Source organism: Scatophagus argus, chromosome 15 (assembly GCF_020382885.2).
Source record: "Scatophagus argus isolate fScaArg1 chromosome 15, fScaArg1.pri, whole genome shotgun sequence".
Taxonomy (NCBI): Eukaryota; Metazoa; Chordata; class Actinopteri; family Scatophagidae; genus Scatophagus; species Scatophagus argus.
Genome location: NC_058507.1, coordinates 11,599,773 through 11,624,877, shown reverse-complemented (window position 1 = coordinate 11,624,877; position 25,105 = coordinate 11,599,773). Strand labels below are relative to the sequence as shown.

At 42.0% G+C, this 25,105-nt stretch overlaps 1 protein-coding gene across 5 annotated transcripts in view; it reads right to left on the bottom strand.

The window, feature by feature from the left end:
* eml1 (EMAP like 1) overlaps positions 1–25,105 on the bottom strand; it is a 48,792-nt gene that overhangs the window by 18,646 nt on the left and 5,041 nt on the right. For 2 of the 5 annotated variants that reach the window (XM_046411881.1, XM_046411882.1), the window contains exons 1-2: positions 18,647–19,302; positions 1,802–1,984 (exon numbers count right to left, since the gene is read on the bottom strand). In XM_046411881.1, coding sequence (XP_046267837.1) covers positions 1,802–1,984; positions 18,647–18,713 — 250 coding nt within the window. In that variant the 5' untranslated portion in view covers positions 18,714–19,302. Of the gene's footprint in view, positions 1–1,801; positions 1,985–18,646; positions 19,303–25,105 lie in introns of those variants that run through there. The other 3 variants (XM_046411885.1, XM_046411883.1, XM_046411884.1) reach the window with 2 other exon arrangements.

Below are 25,105 nucleotides of genomic sequence, written 5' to 3'. Positions count from 1 at the left end.
GACTGTGTGTCAGGGTTAAGCTTTGCGAAGCAGATCATGGTACTTCAGCACAGAGAAGCAGGCTGACGGCTCCCCACAGCTAAAAGTGGAGAACAATAAGGGAAAGCAGCTCCGAGTCTGAGTCATCCTCTAGCTCCCAAATCAAACTGAAACTTCATCCATCCACAGTCACTCCAGAGACTGAAACTGGCAGCAATTCAGAATCACAATCTGTTTCTGTTTCATCATTCAAATGCACATTTGAGGACATAAAAAGGAATGAAGAGCAGCTAATTTCACATGCAGACTTTATAAGCCTCTTGAGTAAATATGCTATTTGAGATGCAGATTGTAGCAAACACACCTCAGTTGAAAATCCATGCAGTATTTCTACTCAATAAAAACAAAATAGAGAGCCATCAATCAATCTAAGATGTGCCGTTTTCTTTTGTTAGATCTGCTTCCTACATTTCTCACAGTGACTTCAAAGAACAGATGAAAACATGCTGAATTGAGTTGTGTGATATCAAATGGACAGAGCAACACTAAATGTTAAATAAATCAAGAATTGTGCTTTTCATTTGAGTGGAGACCTGTGTTGTAGCTGAATTAAATTCTGGATTTCGGAAGCTAAACTGAACAACTGATTTAAAGGAAACATCTCGGGAAATATACTTATTCACTTTCTTATTTTAGATCAATACCAATCTCATATCTGTCTGTTTGATATAAAGCTGCAGCCAGCATCTGGTTAGCTTAGCTTATCACAAAGACTGAAAACAGTGGAAACAGCTAGCCTGGCACTTTGCTCTTTGGTTTTGGTACAAAAACGAGATATAACAAGTTAATTAGTGGCCTTTAGAGATGAGACAGGGTTAACACTGAACAGAGTTAGGCTGTTTTCAGCCTTTACTGTAGGCTAAGCTAATTGCTTGATGGCTGTAACTTCATATTTAGCTTGCAGGTGTTAGAGTGGTGTCCATCTTCTCGTCTAACTGACAAGAAAGCTATCAAATATATTTCTTAAAATGTCCAAACGTCCCTTTACTGCAGTATTTGGGGCTGAGGTGTAATTGCTTACGTTGCCAAGTGTTTGTGTTGTGATATCCATGTAAGATCATATCAATATATGTGGGAAATTTTATAAATAGTAAAATAATAAAACACAACAATTGACAACAATTATTTATTCTTTTTTAGGTGAGATGAGTTTTCAAAGTAAATTTTAACAGAAGGGTTGTTATATATAAACATAACCACAAAATGTGTGCCTTGTCTTGAACAGTTAAAAGGGGCGCGTTAAGTGTATATACTGGAGAGATACATGTCCCTAGCTTAACAACAAATATATTTTCATATTCAGACTCAGATCACAGTGAATTGACTTCAGGCAGTGCAGTACAGGAAGTAGCTGTGTGTTTCCTTGTGAAATACTACACTGCATAGAACTCAGGACCAGCAGGCAGTGACTGAAATGTGTTTTTTGTACACACAACACCAGGCCTGGTCAGTGCAGACAGACTTCACAGTCAGCCTACCTGGCTTCCCAACATTGCTGTCTGCTGAGGGAGACTTTCTCATCAAAGCAGCGTCTATACACATGACGCACAACACGTTTAACAACACATCACAGAAAAGAGTCAACAAGTCAGAAAAAGGAAGTAAGTGGGATTTGAAGGAAACATCATCGGGAAAGAGAGAGCACAAAGTGGAGAAGGGGAAAAGCACACCTCCAAAAACCTACAGACCCTGTTGCTCAACACCCCAGAAGAAGTATCTGAATAAACCCATGAAAACACATGCTTCTTTATATCTTTACTACCTTTGGTGGGTCCTCTGCGTGACCCCATGGCCTGCTGCTCCTCAGACACGTTGAGCCGACGCACCACGTCGGCCAGAGCAGACTTTAGTAGCTGAATCTCGTCCTCCTGCATCTGGACCCTCTGCTCCAGGGAGGCGATGCGGTCAGTCACCTCCATACTGCTGGCTGCTGATGCACTGTCATCTGAGGAAACACAGTGAGCTCATGTTAGAGCTGTGGAAAACATCGCAGCGATGTAATATCAAATATAAATCAGTTAGCGCTGCCCACTGTTATGTCACAGAGGATGACATTTTAAACACAACAGGATGCTAATAAAACATATTCCATTTAAAGCAATAGTTCACCATTTTGGGAAATACACTTTCGCATTCTTGTCAGGAGTTCAATATAAAGCTACAGCCGGAAGACAGTTAGTTTAGCATAGCATGAAGATTAGAAAGATTCTATTCAGATTCTTATTCACAATTTTATTTGCAGGTTTAACAGATTTTTATATATATCTTTTTTCAGGCCCTTAAATGACCATAGGAATAATTGCAAAAGAAAAAAAACAAACAACACATACACACACACACACACACACACAAAAAAAAAAACAATAAAAAAATGTAAAAAGCTTGTTTTGGTTTTTTATTGAAAATGCCGTGGTTGTTAAAAGAAATACTGGAAGCTATCGAATTATTACCATCAAAAATGCATCCCTAAATTTTATGGGCTCTAGATTATTGTTGACTATCAACTGTTTTTAATACCTTTTCATTGGTGCAGACATAAAAGAAAAAAACAAAAAATAGATAGAATAGACATGAAAATGCAAAGCCAGGGATAACATAAAAACAGGAAACTCCTTTCAAGCCTTAAGTTCACTTTTATGCTTTTATAAGTTGTATAATTCAAAGAGCTGCCTGCTTTTCAACTAAAACCGTTAAATCAAATCAAGCTTTTGTTAATCTCTCTCAGTTCTTTGGGTTTAAACTAACTTAACACATTATTGTCACTTCTCCACCTGACACCCCGATAGAGGCCAAGCACCGGTCACCAGGGTCCACTTCATTAACATACACACACACACACACACACACACACACACACACACACACACACACACACGGGGTCTCCTCCATTAAGACTTTGATGTCACAGTGGTTGATGAAATATTAATGTAAATCACTGCTGTGTTTTCCCTGCAGACTTGCAATAACAGTCTGATACATTATGCATTAGAGCTCAGGCATCTGGTGATTAGGCAGATCTGCAGTCTGTCTTCCTTCTGTGAATCTGAGCTGCCTGGCAACATTATGGAAATCTGAAGAAGCTTTTGACTTTTGTAAGTAACATTCTCAAACAAACAAGTACAACAGTGGTTCAAATACACTGAGGAGTGTGAGATGAGTCTGAATTCAGACAATGTGGTGAAGGGAAAGCAGTGTCATGAGCCTCTGAGTCTACATATGAAAACTGCCTCTCCCCAAATATTTGCTTGTGGATAGAAAGATCCCTACAGTGTGTGGTATTTTTATACCTTAAAAAAATCACTGCAACATGACACAAGTGGGACACTAGACATTGATTACTTAATATTAGAACATTAAAGCTAAAATGTAAAAGTAAACAAGCAGATACTTCACCATACTTAGTGTATTACTGCGACAAATTAGGCTGCTTTTATATGAATAAATATGACATTTGAGTCTGTGTGATTACAACGCCATCACACTTTTTTATGAATCTCAACAAGTATTCAGTATCCCATGAGGTCCAGTGAAGTCAACTTAATTTAAATGGCAGAACACAGCGGAAAAGCAATTTCACAGATTTGTTTTTTAGTGGACAAATTCCATTAGTGTACTTGTTATGAACTGTTTTAGTCTGGGAGACCCTCGATGAGGCAGGATGGTAAATTGGTGCATTAGCAGATGGGACACTTGACACTGGTAGCAGAAAATGGAAATCTGAATGGATTCAGAATGGCTTAATCCACCAAATAGTATACACACAGAAAGACATCAGCTATGGGCATGTACACACACACAGACCGACACACACACACACACACACACATGTGTCCTCTAGGACCCTGTTTAATTTTGCTTCATTCACTATCACTAGTGCTTTGAATACACACACAGAAACACTACGTCACCTTGACACCACTCTGGCTCACCCTGAGAGACTCCATAATGAAAATACCCCATCTGGAGAAATGGAGTCAGATGAAAACTGCAGGTGCACAGTCTAATACATTACACTCCCAGCAGTGAAATACAATGAGAAATATGTCTGCTTTAGTTTTTATGCTCATACATTCACTTAAAGACACAATTCGACTCAAAGGAAACGGGTTCTTCTTTCATAACACACAATGCCACTCTAACTCCTTCTTCTGAACACACACTGATAGAGCCTCTTCCACAGATAAAACTATATCTTAATAACTTTCTGCCCACCTGAGACACTTTCTCTGAAGCAGTCCTTGTTCATAGTCACACGTCACAGAGTGAATAAGCCGAGATAAAGCTCCTCTTATCGTTTTAAGCATCTGTTGTGGGTCTGCTACAAACACTGACACAATGACAGCATGATACCATCAGTCGTTGAGGTACAATGACTGGCTGTCACGGCTGTGATTCCCCGGCTCCGCGCTAACATCCTCCGTCTGTCACCCTGCTGCCCTGTTCCAAACCTCTGGGGCGAGTTAACGCCCAATAACACATTCACAGGCGGCACGGAAACCAGAAAAGGTCAGTGGAGCTGAAGATTTGTGTTTGTTTTCATACAGAAGCGTGTGCGTTGCTGGCGTGACACTGACGTGACAGCGCTCTCTGGGTCACATGATCTCTGTCCATAGAGTTCAAATCAGTGAGATGTCAATCTTCACTCGGCAACAAATCCATCACCACATACACCCTCGAACACATCGCCACAGAAGCAAATCATTACACCCCACCAACCTCCTCTCCCTCCAGTGCACTATTCACACCTGTCAGCTGGCTGCTTAAATTACTTTCATCTGTGTCTGAGCTTCTCTCTCGCTGTCTTTTTTCTGTCCCTGTTTCATTATCTGGCCAATATGTGGCTGGGTCAAAAATCTGAGACACATCTCTGAGCCTATCTATCTGCTCACTCTAATGCATTGTGACACACTGCTCCCTGTTACCTTCCTCTGCAAGGCGATGTCATTCTGGCAGGACCACCTGCCTGCTTAAGTGCTTGTCCATCACTTTAGCCAAAGGGACTCAGTGAAGGGCAAATAGAGAACTCTCTCTGTAGTTCATTTTCCCGCTTTTAAATAACCACACCAGGCCTCTCCACTTTATTCCTGAGTCACTTTACTGTACTCACAGCCATCAATAATGACCGCTGGAGCGTGCCCACACACTCTGACCCATTTCACCCCTTCTGCACCCTCATCAACTATGAAGATCAATAAACTGAGGATAGAAAAGACAAGATTATCCCTGAGCAAATAAAAAACAACGAGAAATCTCTGATTCTGACTCATTCTGTTGCAATGTACAGCAACCTCATGTATAAAATATCAGTGCTGATCTGAGCTGTCTGCCTTTCTTATTTATAGACTTGCACTTCCATATAATAAATAAAACATACATGTGAGGATGTGACTATAAATACACACTCAGGGAATAAGAGAGAATGACGTCAAGGAAATTCCCTCTGAGGAAATATCATGATAACAGCTGTCTTACCAGTTGTTTGAGTCCTCCTGCACATTGACAAGCAGAGTGCTTGGTGTCTATTTTCTTTTCACTCAGCAGTGCAGAGAAAGCCAAACAATAAAGCTAAATTGACTAGATGGAAAGTTCAGCTGCCAGGTTAAGCTGGGCCACAATGTGGGGTTTTTGAAAAACCACAACCACTGTTTGCTGAAAACCAGCAGATCAAAGAAACAGGAGGCTGCAGGAAACAGCCTGTCACAACATTATGACAACAGTTCCTGCTTTTCAGAGACAGAAAGCCAGGGCTGATACCACACTGCTGGAACGTCTGTCTACTTGCTGGATGCAGAGAGCAAACAGCAGCTTTGCCAACTGTTTTTAATTTCATAACGTAAATGCACACGACCAGGTGGTGCGCTGCCGTAGTGCCAGTTCAGCTGCTGCAGATTGTGCCTTCAGGCAAGCCATTTTTCCCAAGACCAATGAGTCACACTTATTAAACAACCTGATTTCAGCCTGCTGCTGGCTTCACTAATGGAAGTCCAGACCTAATCATAATCAAGTGGCATGCAGGATTTAATTTCATGCCAAGAAGTAAAGGAGGTAGTGATTTAGAGACAGACAGGGGGAGAGGCAGAGGGATAAGATAAAGACAGAGCTGAGCGAGAGTAAATGAAGGCAGGACAGTGAATAACCTCGAGAATTAAACAAGAGTCTACAGACATTCAAGCTTATCTGTGAGGCTGTTCTCAGGTATAATGGGGCTTTGAGCTAGTTTGCTCATTCTGTATGCTAACAATGGAAATACTAACATACTTCTTTTTAGTACATACTGTTCATCATCTTAGGTTAACATGCTGGAATAACATCTGCATTAGCACTAAACATACCTGAGGATTATGGAAATGTCAGTAGTTTTGCAGCTATTTGGACATTGAGGTATTTTGGTGTGATGACAGTGTGCTGGACTGACCAACTGACAGCGCCTCTCATAGCTGGAGTAAAAACAAGTGTTTGTGAATTTAAATATCAGAGTACAAAACATGGAGAATGTCATGCTTGAAATTGCAGCATTTAGAAAATTGCTTACTGCTCGAGGCATGACTGAAGTCATCCATCAGGTACATGTCAGCAGAATGAAAAATGCAAAACCAGTCAGATATTAGAAGCAGAGAGAAACGAAGCAGAAAGAAAAAGTTACTTAAAGTGTCATCAATCTGCTGTGTCACCTGCAGCGAGCAGTGGATGACCTGACAGAGGTGCATTAGTTAGTCAGCTGAGCAGATTAGAGTGGCAGATGCTTGGTTGACAAGCCGCCGGTGATGGCTCCTGCTGGATTGGGGCTTAGAGGCTATAAATAGACGGAGGTGGATCTGAGTAGGGGAAGCCCTAACGTGACCTGAACAGAGATTAAAGAGGAGAAACAATCACACAAACACAGACAGATGGATGAAAGAGAGAAAGATGGAGCTGTGTTGAATGTGTTTGTAAGTGTGAGTGCATGTGCGTGTGTGTGTGTGTGTGTGGGGGGGGGGCATAAAGAGTGTATGTCTGGGTCAAAGAGGAGCATGAAGAGTTGCCAAATGACCCCCAAGAGATCTTCTGTCCTTCTACGAGCATGTTTAAGCCTTCCTTCCGCCCATCAGCCACATCCTTCCTGAGGTTAAACTCAGGTCAAATGGGATGATACAGCTCCCCCACCTTGCTGCTCTCAGCATCACGCAGACTCCCACACACACTTAATGCAGACATAAGAGAGCAGAGAAGCGGGAGCCAACGGACACACAAGCAGAATGTGATGTGGCCGAGTGCATGATCGTCTGATGCAAACACCATCAGTGCTTTTGTCTGCTTGTACACAGTGATACGGGACTGTGCACGAATTATTATGGAGTGGAGGGGGATGGACTGGAAAGGGTCAGGGTTACATGTTATTTCTTTATGCTGAGGTTAGAATACATTTGACTTTTAGGGGTGGCAGTGAAGCTGCATAAGATACAATGTCATTAAAAACACAAACCACAAACAAACGGGTCCTATTTGTGGAGTACCTGTGGCAAACGCTGCAGCTAAAAAAGCCAATCCCTTGGCAATGAAGCACCACCTGTCTGTAAATTTTACTTTGACCGTGCTTACTTAGTTTGATCCACTCCATCTGCCATCACATGCTTGCAGACCATCATTCTGATAAAGTAAGCGTAGTGACGGTGGACAGTCAGGGTCAGTCAAAGAATAGCGATACAGTTATTCATGGTCATAAACTGCATGCTGTCACTGGTGTGCAGAGTCGATGCAAAGCAAAATGTGGCCATCAACTTATATGAAGAGAGTTTGTAGTGAAGTAAGACTATCTCAACGACAATGTGGATTTTTATTCACATTTGAGGGGGTGGTGGTGGTTGCTAACTGTGTGATGCTGTGCAGAGGATATGGGTCTATCTCTATTTATTTTTTCTACCACGCTACAAGTAACCTATTCAAAATAATGTTTCCTCTTTCAGCTCCTTCTGCACCATAACAAAAAGTAAAAAGTTAAATTTGTCCTACAAATTTGGCTTGTGTGGTATAGATAATAATGCAACAAACTGAAAAATAAGATTTAACCTCTCTTCCCACAGCAGTAATTTTTGAACAATCCTAAAGCCTTTCTGAGATGTTGTGAGATATCTGAAAGCAGAAACGTGTGTGTGAGAGAGACGAAAAATACAGTGGAAAGATATGACCCACTGAGGCAGAATAACTCTTTAGGTCAAACATATACTGTATACTGTGCACGCCAATATCCCAACTGCCTGCTTTGACAAAACACACACACCCACACTCCTACACACTCTTCTCTGTCGAAGAGGAAGTGTTCACGGTGTGGCAGAGGGATTATTCTGGATATGTGCAGCAGATCTTGCTCAATTCTAGTGATCCCTATACTCAGGGGCTTTGAGCTTAGCAGCAGGCTGGATTTGTATGCTCTCTCTCCCTCTTTGTCTCTAACCTCTTTCACCTCTCTCTCTGTCTCTCCATTGGTCTGTCTCCCTCTCTCATGAAATTGTGGCGGGGTGGATTTTTGAAACAAGGTTAGAAATTAACTGACCGTGGGACGAAAAAAATAAGAGAGACTGAAGGATTACACTCAAAGAGAGCTTAGCAGTTTCTCTCTCTCTCTCTCGTTTTCAAGAACATGCAGACTTCACAATTGGAGCATCAATAAATTCAGAATAAACTTTGCAGTGGCGTGCATTCTGCAGCCATAACAAACTGCCATTTTTAATAGCAGCATGAAAGGTATATTTGGATAAGATTCACGCAGACAGTGTGATGTAAAATGGAAAGAGGCATGTTTCTCATCAAATCAAACCCTGCTGCTGATAGTATTGATGGATGGAATCGTTTCAATTGCCATTCAATGCATTTACGGTGTATGAGCCCATCATTCCCATGATGGATTCAAATTACTTTCATCCATGAGGAATTTGCAGAAAATAATGCAGCAGCAACAGCTACACAGTTTGTGCTTTAATCTTCCTCCCTGCATGCAGAAAAGGTCAAAGCCTTTAACGGCCTTTAAATAAATTTTATTTATCAGCTCTTCATTCAGGTGCACAGTGGCAGAAAAAGGCTGAAGCTCAAGCAGAATGATAAAGGTGACAGTTGTGAGAACAGTGCCAAGCTTCTCTTTGTGATCCACTGCTTTCAGTGTACTGCCACTGCTGCTGGGCACAGTTACATTATAGAAGCCCAGCTTTGCAGCTAAGTCTCTTTGCTGACTTATCACAAACAGGCAGGCAACTTGTATTATTTTGTTTCTGCAACAACCATCAAAGCACTTGTGATTCTGACTTTATATAAGATATCTGTCTACATCGCAATTTAACTAATAAAAGCCAAAAAAAAAAAAAAGGGGCTGAAGAAAGACATCCTTCTTTTTGCTGTGACTCTTAGGGAAGAAGCAGACCACAGAAACACTAAGTCATGCTTGGCAGTGACTCCAGGCTCTGACACAAGCTTCTTTCTCAGTCCCAACCTTTCTCCACATGAAACAGGGCTTTGTCTCTGTCAGTAACAAACAACCAGGAAGGAACAGGAGGCGGGACACTTGTTCTATCCAATATGCATGTGTGTGTGTGTGTGTGTGCCTGCGCGCACTCATGTTGTTCCATCCAGTAACAGTGTTGTTATGGGAAACTAGATTTCCATGGAGTGAGAATCATCTTGCACGCATAAAGATACACAGAGTCTGTGTGCCAGAGACCATCACCATCCTGAACATCAGCCAATCGTATTTGCCATCTGGTGGGGAGGGAACATACAGTGGCACTGGTGGTGGCAAATACGATCATTACACAACTATAGACCCAGCAACAAGATTATCGGGAAAGACAATGTTAGATTTTTGGGTGCGGGCAGAATAAATCAGTAAATTGAATTGTGCAATTGAATCTAGGCCTTCTACATGTGATGCCTAAAGATTGCAGATATGTAACTGTAAAAATAAAGGAAAGACTTCACAGAGTAACATTTGTGCAATTTCTAAATTGAATAGTTAGTTTAATGAGCAATAAGTGCTGCAATTTCACCCTAAGTTTACACAGTGAGTCTGTGACTATCTGTTGTATGGCCGCCTGTGTCCTCATTCTCAGGCAGCTACGGTTGGCTAAATTCTGAACTTTTTTAAGTTTGAAAATAATGAATAAATGTGCTGCCAACTTCTTCCTCTAATAACAACAAATTATGTTAATTATTATCAGGCAGCAATTGGTGGGGAGAGAACAAGGTGCAGCATGGGGGCCACAGATGTCATCCACTGTGGGCCTGGCACCAAAATGCCTGACTATACAGCAGTGGTGCACAACTGGACTTGAGAGAAATCTTAAAAGAAATTTCCTATTCTTGAAATCTGCCCTTGAATGCACATGTGAAGCTGTGACTGTGATATCAATCAGTGACTTCGGGATGATTAAGTCATGTTTGCTTTAACATACATTCTGTTTTCATAAACCCAGCATGGACATCAGCCAGAAAACACACCTCAGCCTGTCACATCCAGCTATGTTGAACTTGAGAGAGCGACAAACCTCACAGTGGACAGTTGCTTCCATGTTACAGCAAAACAGTTTGGGGAATTTCAAATGGTTCTGGCTTATTATTTACATTTTTTTCATTACTAACTGATTGGATCAGTGCAGCTTCTGGGTTTAAGTGATTGTCAGTGGTGGCTCTTCAGACTTCAACAGAGTCCTCAAGATCAGCACTTCCCAAAGTGGGTGTCTTGAGGACAGGCCAAGGTTGCAGAGAGAATTATCATATGCACATTGTTCTTTTATGGTTATGTCCATTTCTTAGCTTTTCAGTCACATCAAAATGGAAGTAAAAGGCAATAAATATGAAAATAACTGTATTGAAAACTTTCTATGCTGCTCACAGTTGCTGGTTGTAATAACAACACATACACATAGATCAGCAGTCAGAAAAGTAGTGACCTTCAGAGCAGCGAAAGAAAGATTACATACCCTGAACAAACAGAGCTCAAAGAAATGTTGACACATCTCAGCCTTCTACACAGTCTGACAGAAATGAATCTGAGCAGAAAAACTTAAGGCAGACTTAACACTACTCTGTTAACAGCATACCGGTAAAGCTTTAGCTGTGGAAGATGGCATCCTTCATTGACACCTTCGTATTGCTTGTTCCCAATATTATACATGTGCAATGTGGATCAGCCATCTATGTTATACTCGATTTATATTTACAAGAGCGAGACAGCTTTGAGTTTTCCATTCAAAAAAGCAAGTTTAACAGATCTGTTTACTGTCAGAAGAGAGACTGGCAGCTTGTTCTCTTCATGTGCTGCTTAACTGTTGATCTTCACTGTAAGACACTTTGTTTGTTTCTGAGAACAAACTGTAACTGATGTTTCAGGTGAAAGATTAACTATAAGACATTAAAACACATGCACAAGATGGCCAATTGAAAGAAGGAACATTGCATGTTAATTGCATTTGTTAAAGCATGAACTTTTCCTTTAAAGCCTAATTGAAACTGACAAACAGGCAACAATAAACAGGGGGAAAAAAATCAAAGAATGACGTCCATCCTCTTTCCTCTCATCTCTGCACCTGTGTTGTTGATCAATCTATTTTTAATGAAATTTCTAATGGGATTCTCCTCATTTCCCTCTCCATCTGTTTCAGACAGGCTGAACACACGCAACGGTGGACACACACACACACACACACACACACACACAGAGCTGGGGCTTCCCCCTTGGTTCTTCCATTAACAGCAGGTGTAAGAGACCAATTAGGGAGCTGAGCAGTCTCTGGGAGCTGCATCACGGGCACAGAGAGGTTAATTATATCTGTTCACATCACAACTGGCCAGATAAACTCCTGCCCAGGGTCTAGAGATGAGGAGCGACCGAATCAATGGACTGTGGCCCACTGGAGACAATACGCTCATTCATGTAATCACCATAAATATAATTGAGCCAACATTCACCTTGTCACAGTCATTGAGTTGATCTTTAATTAATCTTAAAAGGTGGTGACGTATTATGGCATTTAAAAGGAGATTTATGCACAGACATTTTCATGCACTCATATAAATGTGTATACATGAATGCGGACACACATACCTGTGCTCACGCAGACACACACCAATGCTGTAACTAGTGCTAGAAATCAGTTGCATGCTAATTTAAATATCTGATAGCAATTTACAGCATCTCCCTGTTTTCCCTTCTTGTGCTTCTGTGACTGGCCAGAATTGTTTTGGTGATACTTTGAGCATCAAGCGGAGACTAAAAATAATGGCATCTCCTTGGGATTCTGCTGACTTGCATGTGATTTATTACTAGTCACCCTCCCCCACAGGTGGAAGTCAACGCTCTGCTGAGCACATTTAGTGTTACCATGCAGAGTGGAGGAATCCTACACGACTCTGTTTCTGGCTCTTTCATGGTATTTTTATGCAACCCTGACATCCTGCTGAAGGACTCATGTCGCCTGCATGTCTCCTCTCCTGACCTTGTGGTGGTATGCACACACACACACACACACGCACACTCAGTGAACTTGAAGGTGAAAATACGCACACATACACAAATTACACAAATACATTCACATATAAACAGAGAGTGTGTCTCCCTCTCATGTTTGACTGCCAGAAGCATTAGTTGCACACACACACACACACAAACACACACACACACACACACACATGCAGAGTCAGTATATATTTAGCATAGAAACTCACACACTCCTGCTTTACATGCCTGATTGTTTTAGTGGGTCATGCGATAAGGCTGTAAGAATGTGTGTCAGTGAAGGAAAAGATGAGAGAGAGAGAGAGGAGAGGAGAGGGAAAACACTCAGTTCAGACAACAAATGGTATCGCCTGCCTGCTGGCTCACCAAGAGGCTGTTTTCATGAACATGCTGACTCTGACCTTGTTTCCGAATAAAACACAAGGCATCACAAGGTTAACACGCCATAACCAACAGTATTTGCGTAATCAGAGGGAAAAAAACATATTTCTGAACTCTACAGAGTTTTGCAGAGAGCTGGAGTGAAACAAAAGTGCAGTGTCTGCAGAAAAGGGAAAAAGTGCATTTTCCTCAATAAGGCAACAGAAAGTACTGTGGAGCAGGTGCCAGAATACTGATAATTACCAGAATATTTTTTTTGCAATCAGCTTGGTTCTTCCAGTCAATGAACAGAAAATCATTCTGCATCTACTTTTGTATTTGATTAATCCTTTAGTTTAAGTTACTTTGCAAACAGAAATGTCTGCATGCAGCTTCTCAAATGCACAGATTGCACAGCCACAGTTTTGGCTTGAAAATTTAAATGGCATTCTGAAATCAGTCCCAAAATATGATATTTTATCATTATGATGAAAATGAAAACAATTCCTTACTTCCTAAATAGCACTAATTCTAGTCTAGATGTTACTGCCTTCATTACATTTATGTTAAAATGCCCACCTGCTTTTCTGTATCATTTGATAGTAGCTCTGTGTGATCCTGGCCTGTGTGCATTCTGCTGTATACGTACAGTATGTATCCTTTGTGCTGAACACCCTGCTTATGAATATTAAAGACAGAAGATTCATGAAGAGAGCAGGACACAAGTGTGAAAACATGGAAACTGGACTGCTTCCGTTATGTAACTGGCATCATTTCTCAACTGGCACCAAGGGCAGCCGCAGACCTGCTCTCTCTCTCACACACACACAGCTTGACTTTCACATTTACACATTTCAAGATTCCACACTGTCACTCTGCCTAACCGTTGGCAGCTAATGGCTCACTCTTCTGCAAAATGAAAGAGAAAGTGCAAGGCAAATCCTTATCAGGAGAAAAGGGAGAAAAACAGTGAAGGAGATAAGGAGGTATCGAGTTGGGGGCTGGGGGTGGGGTTAGGAGAGCTTTGAGGCTGGTGACTACAGAAGTCCTGCTCAATATCTGACTGTCTGAAAGTCAGAAAAAAAACAAACAGAAAAGCACTTTGAGCTTCACTTGGGGCTTTCGCACAAGATCAAACGAAGAGCGTGAGAGAGTCTGACGCAGGGAGGGATGAGGGGTGACGGAGAAACGACTGGAGCTTGAGAAAGAAGGAGAGTAAAGCAAGGTGAAGAAATCCAGTGACACTAAGGGAGACTGTAGTTTAATAAAAAAAAAAGAAATGGAGAGTGCAGAGCACGCTCACTGACACAGCAATAGGAAACCAATGTCAGCCTTTAAATGAATCAGCAGCGGTTATCCCCTTCAGGTCCATATTCCCCCTCCCCACTGTTTCCACACTGACATCTTGCTGCAGCTTTACGTGAGAGGAGGAAATATCAAAGTGAAGGTCAGCTTGTCAGCAGGTTTGATCGAATATGTCAAATAGCAGGAAAAGATGTTAAAATAAGGAAGAAGAGCAGATATTTTCTGGTGAGTATACAGCATATTTTCAAGATGAGAGTCACTTCTTACTTTAATAAAAGTCCACAATTTGTAATAAATAAAAGGATTCAGTGGCTCTGTCAATACTATTTGACCTGAAGGCTCACTGCAGCCTCTAAACTCCAGAAAACTAAAGTCAAACTTACATACAAACACATGCACCTCTGTCTCCGCCTCCCTGGCATCCCTCCTTGGCTACTGTGCTTGGTAACGTGAGCGGGGATTTAATCCTAATCCCTCTGCACGTGCCATCATCAATTAGGGTTTGGATGCAGATACTCACAGATGCACAGCTAAGAAGAGGAGGAGACTGGATGGAGTCATGTCACCTCTACTGTGCATCAAAATACCTCTGACACACATCAAAAGAGCCTCTGTGTTTATTACCGTAATTTTCCCTCTCTGTCCATCCCTCTGCACTCCGACTGATTCAAACTTCCTTTCTTTCTTGTGCACTCACTTTGCTGTTTTCTTTTCTTTTAATTTCTCTGCATCCATCTGTATTCCTATCTCGCCATGCCCCCTCAGGTGTCTTGCAGGCATGTTCAGGTGCCATCATGGCACACTGCCGCTGAGGTGAGTGCTGTGCCAGCGTGCCTGTGGGTGTACAACGTGAGTGTGGAGCACAGACATGAAGGGATGTTTGATCCAGATCTGAGCAGACATCATTACCTCAAAAGGTGAAAGGCCAAATCTCACTAATGAATGCAGGCAAATGGATTTGTTAAGATGAAGAGGCTGGGTGCTTTGAGATGAACATGCGCGCTGCAAGTGAGCCAGATTTACTTATTAACACATCAGGAGCATTTGGTGCATCAACAGATAATAAACAAGGAATCGCATTAAGTCGTGTTTTTGCTCTAATGACTGTACAAGTTTTAGCGACACATTTCATGCACTCAACATAATTTCCAATCAGAGTTCAAAGTATTGCATTTCAAGTGTTTTCAAATTTTGTCCCTTCCTGGCTTCTCTCCTTTTCTGTGAGATATAAAAATCAACTTGTGAAGAGCTCAGATCAGAGCTGGAAAGACTACATGATTAATGGAAAAGTCAACCGACACAAAATTAATCAGCAGCAATTTTGATTGTTTGAGTGCTGATGTTTAACAGGTACATGCATTATTCTGGTTTAGCACGTTAGTCTGCTAACATTTGGTAAGTACAAAAGAGGTTGATGGAACCTTCATGAGCTTTGCAGATTTTTAGTAATAAACCAAAGTACTGAACCTACTGACTTTAAATGTACTAAATTTCATGGCGTGAGATATTTCAGTCTGGACCAAAGTGCTGGACCAACAGACTGACCAACAATTGGACTGATGGACATTGCAACATTTATCTCTAGCAACCTTAAAATCAACAAGACTCCTGTCAATCTGATGCGAGGACAAAGATAATTCAACACAAACAACAGCAATGTCATTACCAGGGGTCAAGCACAGACTGATTTAATCAAAACCATACATTTCTCCAGAACCAGAAACAGAACCAGCCCTGATGTGATTTAGTGGCTTTAACACAGAAAAACAGCTTCTAGAAAGGATTCACTTCCTTCATCAGCCATAATAGGCGTGTGTGTGTGTAAAGGGGCTAATTTTCAGTTAGCCTGAGCTAGCCACAACCTCCTGAGGACAAAGTGTGCAGCCTATGTGTGTTTCTGCAGTTTAGCTGACCTAGTCTCCGAACATTAGTCTGGTTGGATGCTCCACAACACACGGGCCGAGAGAGACAGGGAGAGAGAGAGAGAGGGGAATGAATGACATCATTGACTTTTGCTTTTGGGTTGATCTGGGTTCAGCTGGAGAGCGGAACAAATATGATGTCATTTTGGCCTACAGGTTCTAAACACACACACACACACAATCTGTAGCGTGTATACACCTACTTAGACACACACACGCACACGCTCATCTTACAAGCTCACCCAATTAAGCAGTCTGGTGGAACAATGAGCAAGACGCTGCTCCCTTGTCTCTGCAAGTGTGTTTCAGTTTTGTGTGTGTGAAGGAACGAGAGAGGAATCAGGAGGTTTAGAGGTTGGAAAACCCCTGGAAACATCCCAGGAGCGGCATGTCTTATTTCATCTGCTTTCTCTCAGAGAGGAAACATGACATTGTGAGGAATTACAAACAACCTCGCAGTGTCAGACAACTCACAGGCTGTCCCTGTTTTAGCTGGTCAAAACATGGAAAAAAATACAACAAGGAGGATCTAAATAAAAAGACACGGCTGTGTGTAATTAGTTAACTGAGGGAAAACTGTGTGTGCAAAGTCTATTTTGGATTTTCCAGATTCTCTCCATGCTTGACTGCTCTGACACAAAACTTCTCCCACCTGATACCGAACCACCGAGTCTCGAGGGCGACACTTGCACGCTGCAGTGCTGGAATGCTGTTCCTGCCACCATATGGCGATCGGTGAGATTTTTAAAAGGTCAGCTGTTTTGGCAGAGGAAGTCGTAGAGCTACTCTGATGCAGCAACTGCCACACTTGTTTTTCAGGTCAGTCCAAACAACCCAGGTCTGTTGTTATCCTTGGTGCATTCACAGTTTTCTAACACGCAAACCTTGAACTGGATTCAGTCTGATGTCTTATTTAGTCCTGTTTGCTGTTACAAGTGATCTTACATGGACAATGAAGCAGATCTACCATCTTAATTTCTGGACTTGATGTACCAAGGGAGGTCATCCAGGTGCAGGTGTTGTCTGAATACCATACATGGAATATATAAAAGACATCCTTTTTGCTTTTGTGTGATCTACAGCTTAACTATAAGCTTCACCAGCTCATCTGTTCCTCCTTTGTAATTGCTATAAATCTGATGAGGGAAATCCATAAGGGATAAAAGCTTTTAACTGCACTTGCTTGATCAGTCATTCATGAAAGTAGTGAGGTACACCTTACCCACAGTGCGAGATAGCTCTTCATTCCACATCAATGATTTGCTCAGTTGGACAACAGCGTTCCCTCATCCCGCTTACACAGCGCAGTAAATATTATTGATTTTTTCATTATCCACCAATGGCAATTATAGATTACTCCCCGCTTCATACAGCTGACGCTCACTAACCACCACGTGGTCACTGAAACACAGTGGAAAATGCTAGATGTACATTTAGAACAATAAGGATGCCAGAGAGAAGGGGGTAAGAGATGAGTATTTTAGGGAAGGCGAAGGTCCCACTCCTCATGTGATAAACATTTCATTTTATATTCATGTTGCTGCTTCAGTGGAGCTCAACTCAGCATTACTTTCTGGTTCAAAGTCCCTCTACTACAGTCACATTTTCTGTTATTGTGTTGGGGATAATCCCCTTTGTGCTGGGGGCTCACTAACTGTAGTTTGTCAGTATGTGGGCAGTGGGGGAACCAACAAACTGAGCCTCATTTAAAAAGTGGAAGAAAAAAAAATTATAAAATCTCTAAGAAGAATCCTTTTACTATACTGGACTTTTCAGAAATAGTTTAGTAGTTTTGGTGTACATCTCAAGTCATAAGTAACATCATGAGTGTGTATTTAAAAAAAGAAACTGGAGCTTCTTGGATAGAAATCCTAAAAACTGATGTCATCCTGATGTGTCACACTGCTTTATTTCTTCCCTGAGTCACTCCCTTTCCCACCCATAACATCAGCAGCCTGGAGTATGGTTTCTCCCAGCAAATAAATTACATTACTGCACCAGGCAACATGAGAGATAGTGTCCTGTTCTGTCATTTCAGCTCTGTCTCACTCAGCAAACTGATCACAATCAGCCAGCAGAGGAGAAATGTAACCACAACATACCCCTCATCACATAAAGCAAAAGTGGAGTAATCAGGGCAGCTGCTGTGAGCAAAGGACTGCTCTTCATCCTCGCTCCTTCTTTGTTTATTAGCTCTCTTGATGGCAGCTGGCTCACACAGACTGTTGACATTATTCTGGCCTCGATTCCAGAAACTTCCTCTTGATTCTACAGTGTGATTTTCTGTCATTTCAGCAACCCCAAGATATTCAAAATCAAATATTTTGACAGACACAAGAGCATAAAGGTTTTCACTAAAGCCCTGTAGGACCTGGAGCTACAACAGCCCATGTCTGTAACACACACTTAAACACACATCTCTACTTGCTCTCAAGTTTAGCCAGTCAGATGATGACATGTCAAGTCCAGAGAAACAACATGCAGCTGAGGGAATAGAGGGGATGGAGGGAAGTGTGACAAGAGGATTAGTTGGTTTTACCATTGCAGAACTGTAGCAGTGATGAGGTGTCATACAAGCTGCTGTAGCTGGAAAACCCGTCCTCCATTCTCGACCTCTGCTCTGCTCCTCTCTGCTCCCTGTTATCCAGCACTCACTCCTTCTCCTTCTCTCTCTCTGGTGACTCCCCTTCGTTAGTTTATCGTTCACTTGGCGTCCACGGCGCTCCCTCCATTCACTCTGCACGGGTCAGGCTCCCTGGGTGAGTCACCATGGCAACCCATTCACTCTGATTATGTCATGTGAACTCCAGCCCCTTCTTCTTCTTCCTTTTCTTTTCTGCCCACCTCTCACAGAAAAGCAAAAAAGTCCTGAACTACTGCAGAAAACACTCCCTGCTAAAGAATGACTGCAATGGACCGCAGGAGAGACACAGAGACAGAAGTTAGCGTCTGCTGGTGGTTTTGTTTTCCCCTGTGCTTGTCCTCTCCTCCCTCCTGTTCCTCGTTTCCCCCCCCTCTGTTCTCCTCCTGTCCTTCTGACTTCAGCAGAGGCAGCTGTGTGTCGTTAGCTCTCGCTGATCCCCAGCAGAAAAACAGCTTTAAGAGGGCTTGAGCTAAGAGCGCAGGCAGACTCTGGCATAGGCAGTCACTCTGTGTGTGTGTGTGTGTGTGTGAGTGAGTGTGTGTGTGTGAGTGTGTGTGTTTAGATAAAGCTCGGGACAGCCCAGCCTTCCCCTGTCACACAGTGTGAACGAGTCAGAGCGCAGGGGGCTGGGCCTGTCAGAGAGATCCTCCTCCTCTGTGCGAGGAGAGAGGATGAAAGAAGGAGAGGACAACATAGGGTAGGAGGGGAAATGAGTAGAGAGGAAAGGAGAAAGGAGAAGAGGAGAAAAGAGGTGAGGTGAGGAGTAGGTGGGAAAGTGGGATGTGAATTGAAAGAAGGAAGTGGAGAAGAGAGCCAAAGGACCAAAGAGAAGGAAGGTAAAAGATGAGAGTGGAGGATAAAACAAGTGAGGAGAACAGAGGAGAGAAAAAAGAGAAGGCAGGAGAGGAGAGTTGAAGAGAGGAGGTAGACGAGAGAAGAGGAGAAAGGATGAAAGAGCAGGGGAGGAGAAGAAAAAAGAGGATAAATGTGAAGCGGACATGGTAGGATAGGAGAATTGAAGAAGTAAACAGAGGGACATGGGGAGAGAGAAAGGAGAGTGTAGCAGAGGTGAGGATAAAGAATGGAGAGGACAAGGTAGGAGAAGACAGAGGAGAAGAAAGGAGGAGAGAAGAGAAAGATAAGAGAAGAAAAGAGGAGAGGACAAGGTAGGGTAGGAAAGGAGAGGGCAAAAGAGGAAAAGAGGAGTGATGAAGGGAAAAGAGAAAAAGAAAGTGAGGAGAGAGAAAGAGAGGAGACGACAAAGTACTATCAGAGAGGAAAGAAAAGGGTGAAAAGGGAGAGAAGAGGACAAAAAAGGTGGGAGGAAAGGAAAGAGCAAAGGGCAGGATGATATAGAAGTGGTTAGTTACCAAAATGACTGTGGGCCTCTCAGTCAACACAAAGCAGTTATTGAATTATTCGACCGCTCCTCCACACAGACGTAGAGCCACATATTGTATGTAACGGTATGGAGTCACATGGGGACACACCATGACAAACCTTCACTGCTCTTTCCTGCAGCCAAACATTCAAACGTTGCCAAGGGATCGGTGCTGTGGCTAAACATGATTATCATTTTGTCCTCTGTCTGTCTTATCTGCCACGCTGCAGACTGCACAGAGACCGAGGGATCCTTAAAACAAGGACAAGAGGGGGAGAGAATGAAAGGGAGACTAGGGGATTGAGAAATGATAGAAATAAATGGGATCGGGGGGAGGGGATGAAAGAGAAACAGAAAGAGAGAGTGCTTGAGCAGGGTGCATGGTATAGAGAGAAGGACCAAATTAAAAACTGAGCCGGGTGGGAGTTTAGTCAGGGGGAAACAAGGGGGATACCCAGTTAATTCTAACTGGGGGTTTTGTATGTGCGTGTGAGGGAGGGCTTCTTTGCATTATTTATAATTCAAGCTTGCAGGGAAAAACAACAAAGCTAAAGGAGACAGAGTCTGTGGCCTATATTCATGTTTGAAACATCCCCCCCCCCCCTTTCTTGCTGGATCACAAGACGGAGCCGACAAAAATCACACAAAGGCAGGGGTGCTCTAAAGGCAGCAGAGGGAAAGACCATGAAAGGATGCATTTGTTTCTCTCTGCGTGTGCATTGGTTTTTTTTAATAGTGGCCCCGCAGGTGTGATATAATCTGTGAAGCTCCTTCTGTGCAGGTATCACTCATACTATCTAAAATTATCTCTGGTTCTGCTAGAGTTGACCTTTAACAGGAGGATGAAAGGGATGCAGTGAAGCACCTTTTAACGATTGATCGGTTTACCATTCAAGGCCTCGATGTTGTTGACCTCAGAGCTGCAGGCCTTGTATTCTCTTGCTCCTCTCCCTCAGGAAAGCACTGCACTCTGCTTCACTTATTACACAATGACAAAAAAGGCCACCAATAGATCCACCAAGCTCAGTAGCAACTGGGATTATGTGAGACAAACAAGGTGCTCTTTGTAGACCCGTGTTGCATTTGCACACTGAAATAGTTGTTTCTTTTTAAATCAGGATGTTATATTTCAGAAGTGAGTGTTGACCTTTACACATAGCTCTTTGTCTGTAACTACTACGGTTAATGTTCTTATTTACGACGGGAATGTGGGAAAACATGCCAAGGAATTTGCATTTGTTTAGATAATTTGTGATCACGCTTCAGATGCTTTAACCACCCAAAGGCCACAACATCCAGTGTTTTGATTTGGAAATGGAAAGGAATTTTTTATGTAGTTCATCACCCTGAGCAAGCAAGCAGCGCACACTGTAAACATCCTTTGTCTTTTTGTTCTGAGAGCTGCAAGTCACCCTGGTGTTTAGTCTGAAGGGGTTTAGATTATTGCAAATCTCATTCTGGGGCAGATTTGGGATATAGATTAGGGACAGGTCTGGTTTTTCTGTCTGTCTCTCTGTGCTCACGTGAGGAGAGGCAGCTCAAACTGGGCTATATTCCCTCCAACACTCCCTCCCATGGGTCTCTAAACTCCACCCACAGCCCAGTGGGTGGCAGGTGGTGGCAGTGCTACTGCTCCACCCCTCCTCTCTCCAAACCTCCCTATTTTTTTTACCTCTCCCACAACCCTTGAGTGAATCCAGAGTGCGCACATACATGTCAATGCCTTCACAATACAAACAGAATAGTAATATTAATAATAATAAGTAATAGCAAACTGAAAGTACCAGTCAAATGTACAAATTAGGGCAGCTATGATGTAATGACAGCTATTGATATATTAAACAGAATTAGCACCTAACTAGCGGACCACTTGGTGGAGACCAAAACAGAGCTAAAAGAAGAGTGGCTATTGAACTTGCCATTCTAACATGTTTACTTTATCAGCAAAAGGTGATATATCACTGTTGTGCCCACAAGTTGTTTCTGCTGATGACAGTCATTAAAACATGATGTCTTGGGTTGGACTATTTCATTCAGTGTAAGAGCACTGTAGCTTGTAGAAACAAGCCCGTGCCTGATGATGTCAGACAGTGTCATGAATTCTTTTTGTAAATTTAAAGCCACATTTAGGGAAATCAAAGGGACAATGGGGTTATAAGAGATTAACTGAAAGTTTTTGAGCAACCTGCTGAGTATGACCACATGCAGGTTTCTTAGAAAATACATCTGTATATTCAGTGTCTTGCTTAAGAGCACTTTTGCAAGGCTTTCTCGCCTGGCCTGTTGAATTTGTTATTATGGTTTTGAAGGTCACGTTCACACTGAGCCGGTTTTTCTTCTTTTTCCTTCCATGAGAGAAAAGAAACTGCTGACATTCGTTTTGTCTACAGATGATCAGTCAGTCTGTCAGTGGGCCAGGATTATACACAATCAAATCCAGAGCTGAGGAGGAAACAAGGTCAATCCTCTGTATGATTCAGGCACCATCTGTGGGCCTGTTCTGGTTATTGGGTTGTTTTGTGCTTTATATCAATTAATCCAACCTGCAGTCTTCATTATTCAAACAAATCCAGAGGACCCATATGTTTTTTTCAGCCAGTGCAGGTGGATGGCTAAAGAAATCTAAAGCTAGAAAGCTAAAGACATCTTTATCAGCATCTTTTCAGGCAGGTTTGTGAAAGGTTGCTCCAACTAGTTAAAGGTTACAGTAATGCTTGTGACGCTGGGAAAGTTGCCAGATTTACCAAAGGTCACTTCAACTTATAAGGAAGTAAAATAAGCTATTGTAAGACAGAAATGCGTCCCAAGTTAAAGCTAACACTGAGATTATTTATTTATCATACAAGTGATGTGCGTAAGAAGAAGTTAATGTTAAAGCAGATAGCAAAGGTCACCTAATTTGAGCCAACAGGAATGAGTGGGCAGAATACCCTCGCCATGAAAGACTTGTTATTCATTTATTCCACTGGGGATAACAGTCACATAAAGTTCATGAGTTCAGCAGTCAGGTTATTAAACCAACATACCGTGCAAGTAAAACTGCAAAGACTGCCACCAGCAGGTTCACATTTGCATGAAAGAAATGTCTTGAAAGTTATTGGAAGTATTGCCATGGAATTTCGGACGGGCGTTCACAGTGCAATTCAGTAGCGAGCAAATGTCAGCATTTGTACTGTACATCCTTAAAAACTGCCCAACGTCCTGTTTTTTGGGGTTTTTTTTTCCTTTTTTGCAACTTACAGTTTGTAGAACTTTTTCCTTGATCCTAAAATATCTAAATTTACTACTAGAAACATTAATGTTTTATTGTTTCATATCTTATCTTACCTTAAGCTTCAGTCGATAAAACCAGGATCAATTCTCAAGGAGTGACAGTGTGACATCTCATAACAACAGCCGTGCTATTGATGCACCTTAGATGGCGAGAGAGGCCAGACCAGCTGAGGATGTAATAGTGCCTGTGACTGACAGGTTCACTCTTTCTAATAACTGTCTGGAAAGGATGGGGAGAGACAGACTGAGTGAGAGAGGGGAGAGTAAATCAGATGAATGACTGTTGATAATACATCGTTTCCCACCATGCTCGGGAAAATAACCTGTCATTTCTACTGCCGTAATACATGCTTATCAGAATAGTCGCTGAGTCCATATTAAAACACATTTTATGACACTGAATAATGGACTTTGGTCCCCTCACATCAGACATTATTAGCCCCAAGGATCTAAAGTAAAGGGACTGCCTGTGTACTGTGCGTCAGAGTTCAGCTGATGCTCCATCTATCAAGGTCGAGTCCAACACTAGTAAGGAGAAGACTGACAAGCCGCTATCTGCTGTGTATGTGTGTGTGTGAAAAAGAAATAAACTGCTTAATTTAACATTGCACAATCAACTAGAATCGTAAAGGAAGAGCTGCTGAGTGTTTTTTCATCATGAATTATGTGGAGGAAATGTGACCTACTTTCAGTGGGGGAAGAGCAACCAGAAGGGCTGCATCAGGCAGAACATGAGGACTCTCACAGCAACATAGATGCTGAATTCGAACTCATTATATGAGAAATGAGCTGTGACTTATCCCAGTAAACCATCCACCCTCTTGCCTGCCATCCTTATTACAGCATTACCGCGGGAAGCTAAATCAGACTGAGTCAACAGCAGTGTTAGCAGTTCTGAATTTATTGGGCTAGCTAAACGCTAACTTTAGCATGATACCAAACTCATAATGATTTGTTAACAATTGTGCTAACTGTTGATGTTTAGCAGGTATAATGTTTATTATGTTTATTGTCTTAGTTTAGAGCAGTAGTATGCTAGCATTTGTTAATTAACACTAAACAACCATCAATGAGACTCTGGAGGTGTTTAGTAATAAACCAAAGCATTGGACACTTTAAAAAGGTGACCTTGAGATGCTGTGAGATGAAAAGTAGGGATTTCACCAAACAGTTCATCCAGAAGTGGACCTGAATGTGTGTAACAAATTTGATGCCAATCCATCTAATTGTTGTTGATATTTAACCCCAAATGTCAACCTGTTAGATGTGTTAGCATCTCTAAGTCAATAGGATTCATTTTTTGAGAACCATGTATATTTGTACCAAATTTCATGGCACGCCATCCAATAACTGTTAGCATCCATATCACAACAAGCACTGCTAATAATGTTTAGTATATAATATGTCCTTGTAAGAAAACATTTATCAGTACTTGCCAAGTGGTGTCATCCTTAACACCAAACTCTACTCATAAAATTGAATGTTTTTACTAACCCAATCACAGTCAACTAACAAAGATTGAATAACATATTTTGGTGCAATCAGTGCAGGGTGAAAGCAACATACTGCAGTGCACTGTTATGGGCCACACAAGCAGCAGCAGCAATGCCAAATAATGATGTGATGCTTCAGAAAAACTGGGTCACCACTTGTGTTTTTAGTGCAGTCTTTTGGTCATGGCCTCTAATAGCATTAAGCAG